Source organism: Manis pentadactyla, chromosome 1 (assembly GCF_030020395.1).
Source record: "Manis pentadactyla isolate mManPen7 chromosome 1, mManPen7.hap1, whole genome shotgun sequence".
NCBI lineage: Eukaryota > Metazoa > Chordata > Mammalia > Pholidota > Manidae > Manis > Manis pentadactyla.
Genome location: NC_080019.1, coordinates 183,382,794 through 183,399,278, shown reverse-complemented (window position 1 = coordinate 183,399,278; position 16,485 = coordinate 183,382,794). Strand labels below are relative to the sequence as shown.

The 16,485-nt window shown below is 35.4% G+C and overlaps 1 protein-coding gene across 1 annotated transcript; it reads right to left on the bottom strand.

Moving 5' to 3' along the window:
• Positions 1-463: 463 nt before the first annotated feature.
• On the bottom strand, positions 464-3,798 carry LOC130679565 (keratin-associated protein 19-2-like). Its single transcript, XM_057488701.1, has 2 exons — positions 3,636-3,798; positions 464-711 (listed from the first exon to the last, which is right to left on the bottom strand). Exons 1-2 carry the CDS (start codon positions 3,796-3,798, stop codon positions 464-466), a joined length of 411 nt encoding a protein of 136 aa, XP_057344684.1.
• Between the last annotated feature and the right edge of the window lie 12,687 nt (positions 3,799-16,485).

Sequence of the window (16,485 nt, the reverse complement as noted above, 5' to 3'; positions counted from 1 at the left end):
TCTTAAATCACACTACCAACATTAAAATAAATGAGGTGATTAATGTTGAAAGTGGGCTAATTATCATAAACACTGTGTGAATTTTGCTGTGCTAATTGTGTGGACCGGTAACCAGAACTTCAGGACACTTGTTTTGGAAGAATTCGAGATAGGATATGCAAGGTGAAAAGTAGAGTCTGAGTCAATAAAATTAACAAATAAAAGCCATTATGTGCCATTTCAAATCAGAATAATTTTTTGCAAAGGGCACAGAGAAATGCCATACTAATGAAAGTACAAATAGGGGACACCAGGAGACACAATGCAGGCAAATGTAATATGGTAAATCTTCTTACAATAGAAGATGTGAAGTATTAGTATTATTTTTGTATCTTGGTCTGTTTCTGGGTGATCTGTTGTTCAAATTTTTGGTAGCTCTTTACTAGCCTTACGGCCTCAGATGTTGGGTTTTTAGGGCAGGATTTCAGCAGCAGCCAGACCAGTATCTTCCATAATTGCATGGGCGATAGCAGCCATATCCACAGCCTCCATAGAATGGGCCATATCCGTAGCCACCATAGCCACAGCCATAGCCCAGGCCACCGAGGCCATAGCCATAGCCATAGCCCAGGCCACTGAAGCCACAGCCATAGCCTAGGCCTCTGTAACAGCTGCTATAATAGCCCATGGTGTCAGGGGTGGTGATTTTCGTTTCTTGTTCAAGGCAAGATCCTGAGAGAGAATGTCAGCATGTGCAGAGGAGTGCTTATATACCCCAGTGAGAGCATGTGATCCATCACGTGTATACCCTCCTTTTGTGTCACTTTTTACTATGCCTACTTAACCTAACTTGTTAATTCCTTGTCCCTGACACAGACAGAGGCCCTCAAATTCAATAAAATACTTGAGATCACTTTGTTGCTTGGTAAGGGTAGCCCTTAGAAGTTATTGCATCACTTTTTAAAATCATCATGCAAAACACTTTAAATATATACCACTTTATTTGACACATATGCCTCAGGAACACTGGGGAGAAAAGCTGCTGCATTACTTTATCTGTAAGAATCTTGTAGCTTCAAAGTCAGACCAGTCAGAACACAAGTAAAATTCTTACTAGGCAGATACCAATGTTATTTGGAAGCGTTTTTCTTTTCAATTAGATGTGTCTTCAGCTCTGTTATTCTTTAAACAGCTATACTCCCCTTACAAATTAAATGAGTACAGTGACTCAAAGTCCAACAATCCATTGTAACCTTTTGAAAAATGTTATTCCTCAGTTAAAAGAATGAATTACTTATTCTTCCTGAGATAAGGAAACAGAAACATTTGAGAGCCTATAAAAATCACCCTCACAGTTATGGAGACTGAAGGAATGCCAGAAAATTAAAATTAGTTAAAACTTAGAACATTGCTCATCATATCTGGCCTTCATTTTATTTGGCATACAACTTTGAAATGTGAATGACAACATTTTTCTTGATACATTGATGAACCAATATTGATGTATATAGTTATTGTAATCCATTGTTTACTCTTTAATCCTTGTTCTGTGTACTTTGGGATGCATGGAATAAAAGCATCAATTCTGAGTGTGATAGAGAATAATCAAACGTGTTCATAAGCAGTTTTAAAAGTTTATTATAATTTATTTTCTGAAATCCTGACCCTTTTCTCTGATATATCTGTCCCATTTTTTTTCAAAATTGCAGATTATATACTATTCCCTGTATTTACAAATACCATTTCCACCCATTTCTGCACTACATAGCCAACACCTTATACAATCTCTTTCTGTACACCTAGGTATCAGTGTACCTTGGGTTTACAAAGGACATGAATGGCTAAGTAATTTTACTTATAAATATATATAATATTTATCTTCAGCAGATTGTGGCAACAATTTGCCGGTGCAGATATACAAATGTAAAGTACCAGCACCATACAGCACCAGTGAGAATTCCAGTTACTCCACATTTCTTCTCCACACTGGTCATTTAGAATCTTTTAATTTTATCATTTGCGTCTAATGAAGGGACACCCGACTATAGTTTAATTTGACTTTACCAGTGCAACACGGATATTTACACATCCTTTCATAAGTTTTTAAGCCACTTAGGTCTCCTGTGCTTTGAAATGCCTTTTAAGTATTTTTACCCATGTTTATTGGACTTGCTTAGTTAATATTTTATTATTCATTAGCAGGAGCTCTTTATATGTGGGGGTACTGATTTTTGTCAGATTTATATATTGAAAATATTTTCACTAATATGTGATTTGGTATCTTAACGTTAAAATGCTCTCAGTAAATTGACAGAATGTTGTGATACCGTTAATTCAAATTTCTTTGGCTTCTTTCACTATTTTCAGATCTGATTCATAACATTTTGACTACTTCATACATTATTATTCAATTCTTTCTTTTTCCTTCCAAACACGGTGCATTGTAGGGGATCTCTCAAAACATAGGATAGACAGTTGATATTGAATATTTCTTTCTAATTAATACAAACTAAAGCCATAAGATCACAAATAAATTAAATAGGTTTTAGTACATCACACTCAGCCTTTTTATCTCGGCCAGATATACATTTTCCTTAGGACTAAGGAATCATTTGTGACATGTCCTCCCTATTATGGGCAATATCATTTCCCTGAAAATAAAGGAATGCTGGAGTATTTCCCTTAGATCCAGCAGAGATCCATAGAGCAGAAATTTCAAATTCTAATAAAGTGATAATACTATATTCTTCTAGGAGTATCAAACCCTTACCCAAGGGCTCATTGTGATTACTCTTCTTTTTTTGCACCAACAGAAGAACTTTCCTTAAACTGAGGAGAAGTACTATTAAGCAGACAGAAAATGGAATAGCTCTTGTTGTACTCTGAGAAAAGCTAAGTAGAAGAGGCTTCCAACCAGTGCATTTAGCTATTACTTTCTTCAAGTATTATAAAGCTAATTCCGTTTAACCAGGTTGACTGAAAGGGTACGCCCTATTGTCCAGCTGCACAAATCTGTTTTTCTGTGAAGTAAATCAGTTGAGTTTGTAAATAAATATATTTGCCTTAATATGTTAATAGCATTGAAATGTCACATTGTTTAAGAGCGATTATTTCAGACCCAGATACTCTAAAATTTAATATGTTAAAGATCTTAAATCACACTACCAACACTAAAAAAAGAGAGGTGATCAATGTTGACAGTAGACTAATTCACATAAACTCTGTGTGAATTTTGCTGTGCTATTGTGTGGACAGATAACCAGAACTTCATGACACTTGCTTTGGAAGAACACAAGATGGGAAATACATGGTGAGAAGGAGAGTCCAAGTCAATAGTATTAATAAATTAAAGCCATAATGTGCCATTTCAAATCAGAATAATTTATTGCAAAGGGTACAGAGAAATGCCATAGTAATGAAAGTACAAATAAGTTGTACCAGGAGACATGAAGCAGGCAAATGAAATATGGTAAATCTTCTTACAATAGAAGATGGGAATTATTAGCATTATTTTCGTATGTTGGCTTATTCCTGGATGATCTTCTGTGGTTCAAATTTTGTGTAATTTCTTTACTGGCCTTATGGCCTCAGATGTTGGGCTTCCAGGGCAGGATTTCAGCAGCAGCCAGACCAGTATCTTCCATAGTTCCATGGACGAGAGCAGCCATATCCGTAGCCTCCATAGAAAGGGCCATATCCATAGCCGCCATAGCCACAGCCATAGCCCAGGCCACCGAGGCCATAGCCATAGCCACAGCCCAGGCCACCGAAGCCATAGCCATAGCCCAGGCCTCTGTAGCAGCCACCATAGTAGCCCATGTTGTCAGAGGTGATGGGTTTGGTTTGCTGTTCAAGGCAAGATCCTGAGAGTGAATGTCAGCAAGTGTAGAGGACTGCTTATATACCCCAGCATGAGCATGTGATCCATCACGTGTATACCCTCCTTTTTGTGTCACTTTTTATTACACCTATTTTAGATAACTTGTTAATTCCTTGTCCCTGATGCAGACAGAGGCCCTCAAACTCAATAAAATGGTTGAGATTACTTTGTTGCTTGGTAAGGGTAGCCCTTAGAAGTTATTGCATCACTTTGTCAAATCATTATATTACAAAGTTTAAATATATACCACTTTATTTGACAAATATGCCTCGGAACACTGGGGAGAAAAGCTATTGCATTACTTTATCAGAAAGAATATTGTAGCTCCAAGGTCAGGACAAGTAGAATTCTTCATAGGCAGATACCAATCTTTCTTATTTGGAATGTTGTTCTTTTCAATCAGATGTGTCTTTAGCTCTGTTTTTCTTTAAATTGCTATACTCCCCTTACAAATTAAATGATTGCAATGACTCAAATTCAAAGTTCAACAATCCAATAACCTTTTGAAAAATATTATTCCTCAGCCTAAGAATGAATTATTTATCTCTTCCTGAGGTAAGGAAACAGAAACATTTGAAAGCCTATAAAAAACACCCTCACGGTTGTGAAAACTGAAGGAATGCCAGAAAATTAAAATTAGTTAAAACTTAGTACATTGCTCATCATATCTGGCCTATATTTTGTTTGGCATACTACTTTGAAATGTAAATGAAAATGTTTTGCTTGATGCACTGATGAACCAATATTGATGTATGTAATTATTGCAACCCATTGTTTACTCTTCATTCTTTGTTCTGTGTACTTTGGGATGCATGGAGTAAAAGTGTCTTCTGACTGTGATACAAAGTAATCAAATGTGTTTATAAATAGTTTTAAAAGTTGATTAAAATTTATTTTCTGAAATCCTTCCCCTCTTCTCTGATACATTTATCCCCCCTTTTACAAAATTGCCAACTCTGTACTATTTGCTATATTTACAAACACCATTTCCACCCATTTGTGCACTACATAGCTAACACCTTATACAATCTCTTTCTGTAGAACTAGTTATCACTGTACCTTGGGTCAACAAAGGACATGAATGGCTAAGTAATTTTACATATAGATATGTGTGTGTGTGTACATACATATATACACACATATATATATGTATATATATGCATATATATGTGTATATAATAATATTTAGCTTCAGTAGATTGTGGCAACAATTTGCCAATGCAGATATACAAATGTATAATACCAGCACCACACAGCACCAGTAAGAATTCCAGTTGCTCCACATTCTTACCCACACTGGTCATTTAGAATCTTTTAATTTGATCATTCATGTGTTAGGTAGTGACACCTGACTATAGTTTAAATTGGTTTTACCAATGCAACAGTGATATTTATGCATTTTTCATTAGTTTTTAAGCAACTTAGATTTCCTGTGCTTTGAAATGTCTTTTAAGTTTTTTTGCCCATGTTCATTTGACTTGCTTAGTTAATATTTAATTATTGATTAGCAGTAGCTCTTTATACGTTGTGAACATATTTTGGTCAGATTTATATATTAAGAGCATTTTCACTAGAAGGTGACTTGGTATCTTAACAATGTTAAAATGCTGTCTCTGGATGAACAGAATGTTGTGGTGCTGCAAATTCAAATTTCTTTCACTTCTTTCACTATTTTCAGATCTGATTAATAAAATTTTACTACATCGTACATTAGTATTCAATTCTTTCTTTCCCTTTCCTTCCAAACATGGTCCAAAGAAGGGAATAATTCTAAACATCGAATAGACAGTTGGTATGTTGAATATTTCATTCTAATTAAGGCAAACTAAAGACATAAGATCACAAGTAAGTCAGATAGGTTTTAGTATATCACACTCTGCCTTTTTATCTCAAGCAGATACACATCTTCCTTAGGACTGAGGAACCAGTTGTGACATGTCCTCCCAATGATGGGCAATATCATTTCCCCGAAAATAAAGACATGCTGGAGAATTTCCCTTTGATCCAGCAGAGATCCATAGAGCAGTAATTTCAACTAATAACGTGATAATACTATATTCTTCTAGGAGTATCAAACCCTTATCCAAGGGCTTATTGTGATTACTCTTTTTCTTTGCACCAACAGAAGCCCTTTCCTCAAACTACGGAGAAGTATTATTAAGCATACAGAAAATGGAATAGCTCTTGTTGTTGTCTGAGAAAAGCTAAGTAGAAGAGGCTTTCAATGGACACACTGAGTTTTTACTTTCTGCAAGCATTGTAAAGCTAATACAGTTTAGACCACGTTGACTAAAAGGGTACATGCTATTTTTCGGCTGCACAAATCTGTTTTTCTGTTAAGTAAACAAGTTGAGTTTGTAAATAAAAAATATATGCTATAATATGTTAATGGCATTGAAATGTCATATTGTTTAATAGTGATTATTTCAGAAATACTATTCTAAAATTTATTGGTTAAAAATCTTAAATCACACTAACAACACTAAAAAAACTGAGGTGATTAATGTTGAAAGTGGACTCATTCTTATTAATGCTGTGTGAATTTTGCTGTGGTAACTGTACAGACAGGTAAAGAGAACACCAGGACACTTGCTATGGAAGAACTCAACAAGGGAAATAAATGGTGAAAAGGAGAGTCCGAGTCAACAAAATTAACAAATAAAAGCCTTTATGTGCAATTTCAAATCAGAATAATTTATTGCAAAGGGCACAGAGAAATGCCATAGTAATGAAAGTACAAATAGGGAACACTGGGAGAAATGAAGCAGGCAAATGTAATATGGTAAATTTTCTTACAAGATGTGAAGTATTATAAGTTTTGTATCTTGTCCTGATCCTGGGTGATCTTCTTAGGTACAAATTTTGTGTAATTCCTTTACTGGCCTTTTGGCTTCAAATGTTGGGCTTCCAGGGCAGGATCTCAGCAGCATCCAGACCAGTATCTTCCATAGTTGCATGGGCGATAGCAGCCATATCCGTAGCCTCCATAGAAAGGGCCATATCCATAGCCACCATAGCCACAGCCATAGCCCAGGCCACCGAGGCCATAGCCACAGCCATAGCCCAGGCCTCCAAAGCCACAGCCATAGCCCAGGCCTCTGTAGCAGCCGCCGTAGTAGCCCATGTTGTCAGAGGTGATGGGTTTGGTTTGTTGTTCAAGACAAGGTCCTGAGAGTGAATGTCAGCGTGTGTAGAGGAGGGCTTATATACCCTAGTGAGAGCACGTGATCCATCACATGTATACCCTCCTTTTGTGTAACTTTTTACTGCTATTACTTAACCTAACTTGTTAATTCCTTGTCCCTGACACAGGCAGAGGCCCTCAAACTCAATAATATGCTTGAGATTGCTTTGTTGCTTGTAAAGGGTGGCCCTTAGAAGTTATTATATCGCTTTGTCAAAACATCATGTTACAAACTTTAAATATATATAACCTCATTTGACAAATATGCCTCAGGAACACTGGAGAGAAAAGCTACTGCATCACTCTATCAGGAAGATTGTTGTAGCTTCAAAGTCAGGACCAGTCAGAAAGCAACTAGAATTCTTAGTAGCCAGATACCAATCTTATTTGGAAGTGCTATCATTTTCAATTAGGTTTCTTGAGCTCTGTTTTTCTTTCAATTGCTATACGCCCCTTACAAATTAAATGAAAGAAATGACTGTAATTCGAAGTTCAACAATCCATTGTAACCTTTTGAAAACTGTTGTTCCTCAGTCTAAAGAATGAATTATTTATCTCTTCCTAAGGTAAGGAAACAGAAACATTTGAGAGCCTATAAAAATCACCTTCAAAGTTGTAGAAACTGAAGGAATGCCAGAAAATTAAATTTAGTTAAAACTTAGCACATTGCTCATCATATCTGGCCTACATTTTACTTGGCATACTACTTCAGAAAGCAAATGAAAACACTTTGTTTGATATATTGATGAACCAATATTAATGTATATAATTATTGCAAACCATTGTTTATCCTTCATTCCTTGTTCTGTGTACTTTGGGATCCATGGAATAAAAGTGTCAATTCTGAGTGTGACAGAATAATCAAACGTGTTCATAAGTAGTTTTAAAAGTTATTAAACATATTTTCTGAAATCCTTCCCCTCTTCTCTTATATATCTGTCCCTCTTTTTTCAAAATTGCCAATTATATACTATTCCCTATATTTACAAACACCATTTCCACCCATTTCTGCACTACATAGCTAACACCTTATACAATCTCTTTCTGTAGAACTAGTTATCACTGTACCTTGGGTTTACAAAGGACATGAATGACTAGGTAGTTTTACATATACATATGTGTATGTGTGTGTACATATATATTATTTATATATACACATATATACATGTATATATGTATATAATATTTAGCTTCAGTAGAATGTGGCAACAATTTGCCAGTGCAGATATACAAATGTACAGTACCAGCACCACACAGCACCAGTAAGAATTCCAGTTGCTCCACATTCTTACCCACACTGGTCATTTAGAGTCTTTTAATTAGCTCATTTGTGTGTTCTGTAGTGACACCTGACTATGGTTTAATTTGGCTTTACCAATGCAACAGTGATATTTACACATCCTTTCATAAGTTTTTAAGCCACTTAGATTTCCTTTGCTTTGAAATGCCTTTTAAGTTTTTTTGCCCATGTTTATTGGACTTACTTAGTTAATATTTTATTATTGATTAGCAGGAGCTATTTATGTGTGGTGAACTGATTTTTGTCATATTATATGTTAAGAATATTTTCACTAGTATATGATTTAGTTAAACGTTATTTTTACATTTAACAATGTTAAAATGCTGTCTCTGGATGAAAAGAATGTTGTGGTACTGCTAACTCAAATTTCTTTCACTTCTTTCACTATTTTCAGATCTGATTAATAAAATTTTTACTACATCATAGATAGTATTCAATTCTTTCATTCTTTTTCCTTCCAAACATGGTCCAATGTAGGGGATAATTCTAAACAGTGGATAGACAGTTAATATGTTGAATATTTCACTCTAATTAAGGCAAACTAAAGCCATAAGATCACAAGTAAGACGCATAGGTTTTAGTATATCACATTCTGCTTTTTATCTCAAGCAGATACACATCTTCCTTAGGACTGAGGAACCAGTTGTGACATGTCCTCCCTATGACGGGCAATTTCATTTCCCTGAAAATAAAGGAATGCTGGAGAATTTCCCTTAGATCCAGCAGAGATCCATAGAGCAGTAATTTCAACTAATAACATGATAATACTATATTCTTCTAGGAGTATCAAACCCTTTACCAAGGGCTTATTGTGATTACTCTTTTTCTTTGTACCAACAGAAACTCTTTCCTCAAACTGAGGAGAAGTACTATTGAGCATACAGAAAATGGAATAGCTTTTGTTGTACTCTGAGAAAAGCTAAGTAGAAGAGGCTTTCAATGGACACATTGAGTTTTTACTTTCTGCAAGCATTGTAAAGCTAATACAGTTTAGACCATGTTGACCAGAAGTGTACGTGCTATTGTGCGGCTGCACAAATCTGTTTTCCTGTTAAGTAAACAAGTTGAGTTTGTAAATAAAAAATATTTGCCTTAATATGTTAATAGCATTGAAATGTCACATTGTTTAATAGTGATTATTTCAGACCCAGATACTCTAAAACTTAATGGGTTAAAGATCTTAAATCACACTAGCAACACTAAAAAACATCAGGTCATTAATGTTGAAAGTAGACAAACTCTCATGAAGGCTGTGTGAGTTTTGCTGTGGTAATTGTGTGGACAGATAAAAAGAACTTCAGGACACCTGTTTTGGTACAACTCAAGATGGGAAATACATGGTGGAAAGGAGAGTCCGAGTCAATGAAATTAACAAATTAAAGCCATTATGTGCCATTTCAAGTTAGAATAATTTATTGCAAAGGGCACAGAGAAATGCCATAATAATGAAAGTACAAATAGGGACACCAGGAGATATGAAGCAGGCAAATGTAATATGGTAAATCTTCTTATATGATGTGAACTATTATTAATTTTGTATCTTGGCCTGATCCTGGGCGATCTTCTTAGGTACAAATTTTGTGTAATTTCTTTACTGGCCTTTTGGCTTCAGATGTAGGGCTTCCAGGGCAGGATTTCAGCAGCAGCCAGACCAGTATCTTCCATAGTTCCATGGGCGAGAGCAGCCATATCCGTAGCCTCCATAGAAAGGGCCATATCCATAGCCGCCATAGCCACAGCCATAGCCCAGGCCACCGAGGCCATAGCCATAGCCACAGCCCAGGCCACCAAAGCCATAGCCATAGCCCAGGCCTCTGTAGCAGCCGCCGTAGTAGCCCATTTTGTCAGAGGTGATGGGTTTGGTTTGGTGTTCAAGGCAAGATCCTGAGAGTGAATGTCAGCATGTGTAGAGGAGTGCTTATATACCCCAGTGAGAGCACGTGATCCATCACGTGTATACCCTGCTTTTGGGTCACTTTTTATTGCAGCTACTTAACCTAACTTGTTAATTCCTTGTCCCTGACACAGACAGAGGCCCTCAAACTCAATAAAATGCTTGAGATTGCTTTGTTGCTTGGTAAGGGTGGTCCTTAGAAGTTATTACATAATTTTGTCAAATCATCATCATGTTACACACTTTAAATATATACCACTTTATTTGACAAATATGCCTCAGGAGCACTAGGCAGAAAAGCTGCTGCATCACTTTATCAGAAAGAATGTTGTAGCTTCAAAGTCAGACCAGTGAGAACACAAGTAGAATTTTTCATAGGCAGATACCAATCCTATTTGGAAGTGTTGTCCTTTTCAAGTAGATATGTCTTCAGCTCTGTTTTTCTTTAAGTTGCTATACTCCCCTTACAAATTAAATGAATGAAATGACTCAAATTCAAAGTCCAACAATCCATTGTAACCTTTTGAAAAATGTTATTCCTCAGTCTAAAGAATGAATTATTTATCTCTTCCTGAGATAAGGAAACAGAAACATTGGAAAGCCTATAAAAATCACCTTCACTGTTATGGAAACTGAAGGAATGCCAGAAAATTAAAATTAGTTAAAACTTAGCACATTGCTCATCATATCTGGCCTACATTTTACTTGGCATACTACTTCGAAAAGTAAATGAAAACATTTTGTTTGATATATTGATGAACCAATATTAATGTATATAATTATTGCAACCCATTGTTTACCCTTCATTCCTTGTTCTGTTGTACTATGGAATGCATGAATAAAAGTGTCAGTTCTGAGTGGGATAAAGAATATTCAAGCATGTGTTCATAAGTAGTGTTAAAATTTGATTAAAAATTATTTTCTGAAATCCTTCCCCTCTTCTCTGATATATCTATCCCATTTTTTTTAAATTGCAGATTATAACCTCCTCCCTATATTTCCAAACACCATTTCCTCCCATTTCTGCACTACATAGCTAATACCTTATACAATGTCTTTCTGTAGACTTACGTATCACTGTACCTTGGGTTTACAAGGATATGAATGGCTAAGTAATTTTACATATATATATGTGTGTGTATATATATGTAATATTAGGTTCTGTAGATTCTGCCAACAATTTGCCTATGCACATATAGAAATGGATAGTAACAGCACCACACAGCACCAGTGAGAATTCCAGTTGCTCTGCATCCTTACCCACACTGGTCATTTAGAATATTTTAATTAGATCATTTGTGTGTTATGTACTGACACCTGACTATGGTTTAATTTGGCTTTACCTATGCAACAATAATATTTACACATCTTTTCAAATGGTTATAGGCCACATAGATATCCTGTGCTTTGTAATGCCTTTTAAGTATTTTTGCCCGTGTTTATTGGACTTGTTTAATTAGTATTTTATTACTGATTAGCAGGAGCTCTTATTTGTGGGGAACTGATATTTTGTCAGATTTATATATTGAAAATATTTTCACTAGTATGTGATTTGGTGTCTTAACAACAATAATATGCTGTCTGTGGATGGACAGAATGTTGTGATACTGGTAATTCAAATTTATTTCTCTTCTCACAATATTTTTGGTCCTGACTAATAGAACTTTGAATACATCATACATTATTATTCAATTCTTTCTTTTTTCTTCCAAACATTGTCGATTGTAGGGGATCATTCTAAAAATAGAATAGACAGTTGACATGTTGAATATTTCATTCTAATTAAGGCAAACTAAAGCCATAAGATCACAAATAAATCAAATAGGTTTTAGTACATCACACTTGGCCTTTTTATCTTGGCCAGATACACATCTTCCTTAGGACTGAGGAACCAGTTGTGACATGCCCTCCCTATGATGGGCAATATCATTTCCCTTGAAATAAAGGAATGCTGGAATTACTCCCTTAGATCCAGCAGGGATCCATAAAGCAGAAATTTCAAATTATAATAATGTGATAATACTATATTCTTCTAGGAGTAACCAAGCCTTATCCAAGGGCTTATTGTGATTACTCTTCTTCTTTGTACCAATGGAAGCCCTTTCCTTAAACTGAGGAGAAGTATTATTAAACAGACAGAAAATGGAATAGCTCTTGTTTGTACTCTGAGAAAAGCTAAGTAGAAGAATATTCCATGGAGGCATTGAGCTATTCCTTTCAGCAAGCACTATAAACCCAACACAGTTTAGACCTGGTTGACTAAAAGTGTACACCCTATTGTTCGGCTGCACAAATCCATTTTTTTGTTAAGTAAACAAGTTGAGTTTGTAAATAAATATATTTGCCTTAATATGTTAATAGCACTAAAATGTCACATTGTTTAATAGAGATTATTTCAGACCCAGCTACTATAAAATTTAATAAGTCAAACATCTTAAATCACATTAGTAACACACAAAAAAAGAGGTGATGTAGAAAGTGGACTAATTCTCATAAACTCTGTGAGAATTTTGCTGTGCTATTGTGTGGACAGATAACCAGAACTTCAGGACACTTATTTTGGAAGAACTCAAGATGGGAAATATATGATGAAAAGGAGAGTCTGAGTCAATAAAATTGACAAATTAAAGCCATAATGTGCCATTTCAAATCAGAGTAATTTATTGCAAAGGGCACAGAGAAATGCCATAGTAATGAAAGTACAAATAAGGGATACCAGGAGACATGAAGTAGGCAAATGTTGTATTGCAAATCTTCTTACAATAGAAGATACGAATTATTAGTATTATTTTAGTGTCTTGACCAGTTCCTGGAGGATCTTCTGTGGTTCAAATTTTGGGTAATTTCTTTACTGGTCTTATGGCCTCAGATATTGGGCTTCCAGGGCAGGATTTCAGCAGCAGCCAGACCAGTATCTTCCATAGTTCCATGGACGATAGCAGCCATATCCGTAACTTCCATAGAAAGGGCCATATCCGTAGCCGCGATAGCCACAGCCATAGCCCAGGCCACCGAGGCCATAGCCATAGCCGTAGCCCAGGCCACCGAGGCCATAGCCATAGCCACAGCCCAGGCCTCCGTAGTAGCCGCCGCAGTAGCTCATGGTGTCAGGGGTGGTGAGTTTGGTTTGCTGTTCAAGGCAAGATCCTGGAGTGAATGTCAGCATGGGTAGAGGAGGGCTTATATACCCTAGTGAGAGCACATGATCCATCACGTGTATACCCTCCTTTTGTGTCACTTTTTACTACACCTACTTAAGATAACTTGTTAATTCCTTGTCCCTGACACAGACAGAGGCCCTCAAACTCAATAAAATGCTTGATATCACTTTTTTGCTTAGTAAGGGTGGCCCTTAGAAGTTATTGCATCACTTTGTCAAATCATCATGTTACACACTTTAAATATATACAACTTAATTTGACAAATATGCCTCAGGAACACTGGGGAGAAAAGCTATTGCATCACTTTATCAGAAGAATGTTGTAGCTTCAAAGTCAGGACTTGTCAGAACACAAGTAGAATTCTTCATAGACAGATAGACGGATCTTACTTGGAAGTGTCATGCTTTTCAATTAGATGTGTCTTCAACTCTGTTTTTCTTTAAATTGCCTTATTCCTGTTAGAAATTAAATGAATGAAATGACTGAAATTCAATGTTCAACCTTCCATTGTGCCCCTTTTAAAAACATTATTCCTATGTATAACCAATTAATTATTCATTTCTTCCTGTGATAAGGAAACAGAAACATTTGAGAGCCTATAAAAATCACCTTCACAGTTGTGGAAACTGAAGGAATGCCAGAAAATTAAATTAGTTCAAATTTAGAACATTGTTCATCATATATGGCCTCCATTTTACTTGGCAGACTACTTCGAAAAGTAAATGAAAACGTTTTGCCTGATACACTGATGAACCAATATTGATGTATGTAATTATTACAATCCCTTGTTTACTATTCCTTCATTCCAAGTTCTGTGGACTTTGGGATGCATGGAATAAAAGTGTCATTTCTGAGTCTGATACAAAGTAGCTATTTATTTATTTATTTATTTATTTATTTATTTCTGTTCATAAGTATTCTGTTATTTATTTATTTATTAATATCTGTTCATAAGTAGCTATTTATTTATTTATTTATTTATTTATTTTTATTTGGTATCATTTATCTACAATTATGTGAGTGACATTATGGTTACTAGACTCCCCTGCATCATCAAGTCCGCACCACATACTCCATTACAGTCACTGTCCATCAGAATAGTAAGATGCTGTAGAATCACTACTTGTCTTCTCTCTGTTGTACAGCCTTCCCCGTGCCCCCTCTCTACATTATGTCTGCTAATCATAATGCCCTTTTTCCTCCCTTATCCCTCCCTTCCCAACCATCCTCCCCAGTCCCTTTCCCTTTGATAACCATTAGTTCATTCTTGGTTTCTGTGAGTCTGCTGCTGTTTTGTTCCTTTAGTTTTTTTCTTTGTTCTTATACTCCATATATGAGTGAAATCATTTGGTCTTTTTCCACCTGGCTTATTTCAATGAGCATAAGTAGTTTTAAAAGTTGATTAAAAATTATTTACTGAAATCCTGGCCCTCTTCTCTTATATATCTATCCCAATTTATTTCAAAATTGCAGATTATAATCTCCTCCCTATATTTACAAACACCTTTTCCTCCCTTTTCTGCATTACATAGGTAACACCTTATATAACCTCTTTCTGTAGACCTAGGTATCACTGTACCTTGGGTTTACAAAGGGAAGAATGGCGAAGTTAATTCACATATATAATTACACGTGTGTGTGTGTGTGTGCGTGTGTGTATGTATTTGCCAGTGCAGATAGACAAATGTATAATTCCAGCACCATATAGCACCAGTAAGAATTTCAGTTATTCCACATCCTTACCAAACTGGTCATTTAGAATCTTTTAATTTGATTATTCATGTGTTATGTAGTGACAGCTGATGATGGTTTACTTTGGCTTTACCTATGCAACAATGATACTGATGCATCTTTTCATATGTTCACAGGCCACTTAGATATCCTGTGCTTGAAATGCCTTGTAAGTATTTTTGCCCATGCTTATCGGACTTGTTTAATTATAATTTTATTATTAGCAGGATCTCTTTGTATATGGGGTAAGATATTTTGACAGATACTGAAAATATTTTCACTAGTATGTGATTTGGTATCTTAACAACTTTAAAATGCTGTCTGTGGATGGACAGAATGTTGTGATACTTTTAATTTGAACTTCTTTCTCCTCTTTCAATATCTTTAGTTCTTATGAATAAAATTTTGACTATAACATACATTATTTTTCAATTATTTCTTTTTTGTTCAAAACATCATACATTGTAGGGTATCATTCTAAAAATAGTATAGACAGTTGATATGTTGAATATTTCATTCTAATTAAGGCAAATTAAAGCCATAATAAGATCACAAATAAATCTTTTTTTTTTTAATAGTTTTTAGAATAGGTTTTAGTACATTACACTCCACCTATTTATCTCTACCAGATACACATCTTTCTTAGGACTGAGGAACCAGTTGTGACATGTCCTCCCTATGATGGGCAATATCACTTCCATTTAAATAAAGAAATGCTGGAGTATTTCCCTTAGATCCAGCAGAGATCCAAGGAGCAGAATAACTCTAGGGTTATTTTCGTTACTCTTCTTCTTTATACCAATGAAAGCCCTTTCCTCAAACTGAGGAGAAGTATTATTAAGCAGACAGAAAATACAATAGCTATTGTTGTACTCTGTGAAAAACTAAGTAGTAGAGTTGTCCAGTGGAGGCTTTGAGCTATTACTTTTTTCAGACATTGTAAAGCTAATACATTATTAAGTGTTGACTAAACTGTAGGTCTTATTGTTCGGCTGCACGTATCTGTTTTTATGTTAAGTAAACGAGTTAAGTTTGCAAAAAACAATTTGCCTTAATATGTTAATAGCATTGAAATGCAGCATTGTTTAATAGTGATTATTTTCATACCCATCTATTCTAAAATGTAATAGGTAAATATCTTAAATCACACTAGCCACACTAATAAAAATGTGGTGATTAATGTTGAAAGTAGACTAATTCTCATAAACTCTGTGCTAATTTCGCTGTGGTAATTGTGGGGACAGATAAACAGAACTACAGGACGCTTGTTTTGGAAGAACTCAAGATGGGAAATACATGGTGAAAAGAAGATCCGAGTCAATAAAATTAACAAATAATAAAAGCCATAATGTGTCA

Bases quoted from the DNA above. Each gene is read 5' to 3' on its own strand.
- LOC130679565 (XM_057488701.1), bottom strand. From the start codon at position 3,798: ATGGGCTACTATGGTGGCTGCTACAGAGGCCTGGGCTATGGCTATGGC. The intron at 712-3,635 runs GTCCATGGAACT...ATTCTCTCTCAG, and splicing joins CTACGGATATGGCTGCTCTC to GATCTTGCCTTGAACAAGAA.